A 2,816-nucleotide genomic window follows, 5' to 3' on the forward strand; every position below is an offset into this window, starting at 1 on the left:
ATAGTTATGATTGTACACACCTGGTGGTCAGTAGACTGACCTCTATAGTTATGATTGTACACACCTGGTGGTCAGTAGACTGACCTCCATAGCTATGATTGAACACACCTGGTGGTCAGTAGACTGTCATCCATAGATATGATTGTACCCACCTGTTGGTAGTGACCTCTATAGTTATGATTGTACACACCTGGTGGTCAGAAGACTGACCTCCATAGTTATGATTGTACACACCTGGTGGTCAGTAGACAGACCTCTCTATAGTTATGATTGTACACACCTGGTATGTAATTTCAACTTATACCCCAGTGTTGTGGTATTTAATAACAAATTACACCCCAGTGTTGTGGTGTTTGATAACAAATTACACTTCAGTGTTGCGGTATGTAATAACAACTTACATCCCAGTGGTGTGGTATATAATAACAACTTACACCCCAGTGTTGTGGTATGTATTTACAATTAACACCTCAGTGTTGTGGTATGTAATAACAACTGATACCCCAGTGTTGTGGTATGTATTTACAACTTATACCTCATATGATTGTACTCACCTGTTGGTAAGGACCTCTTTAATTATGATTGTACACACCTGTTGGTCAGTAGACTGACCTCCATAGTAATAACAAATTACACCCCAGTGTTGTGGTGTTTGATAACAAATTACACTTCAGTGTTGCGGTATGTAATAACAACTTACATCCCAGTGGTGTGGTATATAATAACAACTTACACCCCAGTGTTGCGGTATGTATTTACAACTTATACCTCATTCTTACGAAATGTAATAACAACTTATACCCCAGTATTGTGGTATGTGTTTACAATTAACACCTCAGTGTTGTGGTATGTAATAACAACTGATACCCCAGTGTTGTGGTATGTATTTACAACTTATACCTCATTCTTACGAAATGTAATAACAACTTATACCCCAGTATTGTGGTATGTATTTACAATTAACACCTCAGTGTTGTGGTATGTAATAACAACTGATACCCCAGTGTTGTGGTATGTATTTACAACTTAGGTATGTTATTACAACTTACACCCCAGTGTTGTGGTATGTATTTACAATTAACACCTCAGTGTTGTGGTATGTAATAACAACTGATACCCCAGTGTTGTGGTATGTATTTACAACTTATACCTTATATGATTGTACTCACCTGTTGGTAGTGACCTCCATAGTTATGATTGTACACACCTGGTATGTAATTTCAACTTATACCCCAGTGTTGTGGTGTGTAATAACAAATTACACCCCAGTGTTGTTATATGTAATTATAACTTACACGCCAGTATGTTATAACAACTTATACCTCAGTGTTGTGGTATGGGATAACAACTTACACCCCTTTGTTGTGGTATTTAATTTCAACTTATACCCCAGTGTTGTGGTGTGTAATAACAAATTACACCCCAGTGTTGTTGTATTTGATAACAAATTACACTTCAGTGTTGCGGTATGTAATAACAACTTACATCCCAGTGTTGTGGTATGTAATTTCAACTTATACCCCAGTGTTGTGGTATTTAATAACAAATTACACCCCAGTGTTGTTATATGTAATTATAACTTACACGCCAGTATGTTATAACAACTTATACCTCAGTGTTGTGGTATGTATTTACAACTTATACCTCAGTGTTGTGGTATGTAATAACAACTTATACCTCAGTGTTGTGGTATGTGATAACAACTTACACCCCTTTGTTGTGGTATGTAATTTCAACTTATACCCCAGTGTTGTGGTATGTAATAACAAATTACACCCCAGTGTTGTGGTATTTGATAACAAATTACACTTCAGTGTTGTGGTATGTAATAACAACTTACATCCCAGTGTTGTGGTATGTAATTTCAACTTACACCACAGTGTTGTGGTATATAATAACAACTTACACCCCAGTGTTGTGGTATGTAATCATAACTTAAACCCCAGTGTTGTGGTATATAATCATAACTTACATCCCAGTGTTGTGGTATATAATATCAACTTACACCCCAGTGTTGTGGTATAAAATATCAACTTACACCCCAGTGTTGTGGTATGTAATTACAACTTTATACACCCCAGTCTTGTGGTATGTAATAACAACTTATACCTCAGTGTTGTGGTATGTAATATCAACTTATACCCCAGTGTTGTGGTATATAATAACAACTTACATCCCGGTGTTGTGGTATGTAATAACAACTTACATCCCAGTGTTGTGGTATATAAAAACAACTTACATCCCAGTGTTGTGGTAGCCCACAGAGGCTTTCTCTCCAAGGAAGTCCACTGCTGAGAAGTTTAACTCACACAGACCAATACTGATCACCTTCTCCGAGGAAGGTATATCTTTTTCCTGATTTTTAACCTCAAAGTAGAGTTGATCTTTATAGAAGGCTGTCTTTCCAACAAAGGAACCATACATGTTGGTTTTGTCCAATGGGGGTCTGAAAAATATACAGAGAACCATCATTTCAGGAAAATCAGTGTTGTATATCGCGATGAACTAAATATCCAAGTCTGACAACCCTTTACTACCATAGCTCATCACAGCATTTTACATGTCTATTAATTTACATCCATCACTTTACAAGCATCATATTGTGACCCACCTGGTGGTCAATAGACTGACCTACATAGTTATGTTTGTAAACACCTGGTAGTCAGTAGACTGACTTCCATAGTTATGATTGTACACACCTGGTGGTGAGTAGACTGACCTCCATAGATATGATTGTACACACCTGGTGGTTAGTAGACTGACCGCCATAGATATGATTGTACTCACCTGTTGGTAGTGACCTCCATAGCTATGAT

At 37.2% G+C, this 2,816-nt stretch overlaps 1 protein-coding gene across 1 annotated transcript in view; it reads right to left on the reverse strand.

Annotated features, from left to right (window-relative positions):
• Window positions 1–2,807, reverse strand: part of LOC110441076 — a gene marked incomplete at its 3' end in the record, with an annotated part of 9,526 nt that extends 6,719 nt beyond the window's left edge. The window contains exons 1-2 of the mRNA XM_021484175.1: window positions 2,788–2,807; window positions 2,240–2,446 (exon numbers count right to left, since the gene is read on the reverse strand). Of these exons, the coding sequence (XP_021339850.1) occupies window positions 2,240–2,446; window positions 2,788–2,807 (227 nt within the window). The remainder of the gene's footprint in view (window positions 1–2,239; window positions 2,447–2,787) is intronic.
• Window positions 2,808–2,816: the final 9 nt, after the last annotated feature.

The sequence above is a fragment of the Mizuhopecten yessoensis genome, unplaced genomic scaffold (assembly GCF_002113885.1).
Source record: "Mizuhopecten yessoensis strain PY_sf001 unplaced genomic scaffold, ASM211388v2 scaffold715341, whole genome shotgun sequence".
In the NCBI taxonomy this organism is placed as follows: domain Eukaryota; kingdom Metazoa; phylum Mollusca; class Bivalvia; order Pectinida; family Pectinidae; genus Mizuhopecten; species Mizuhopecten yessoensis.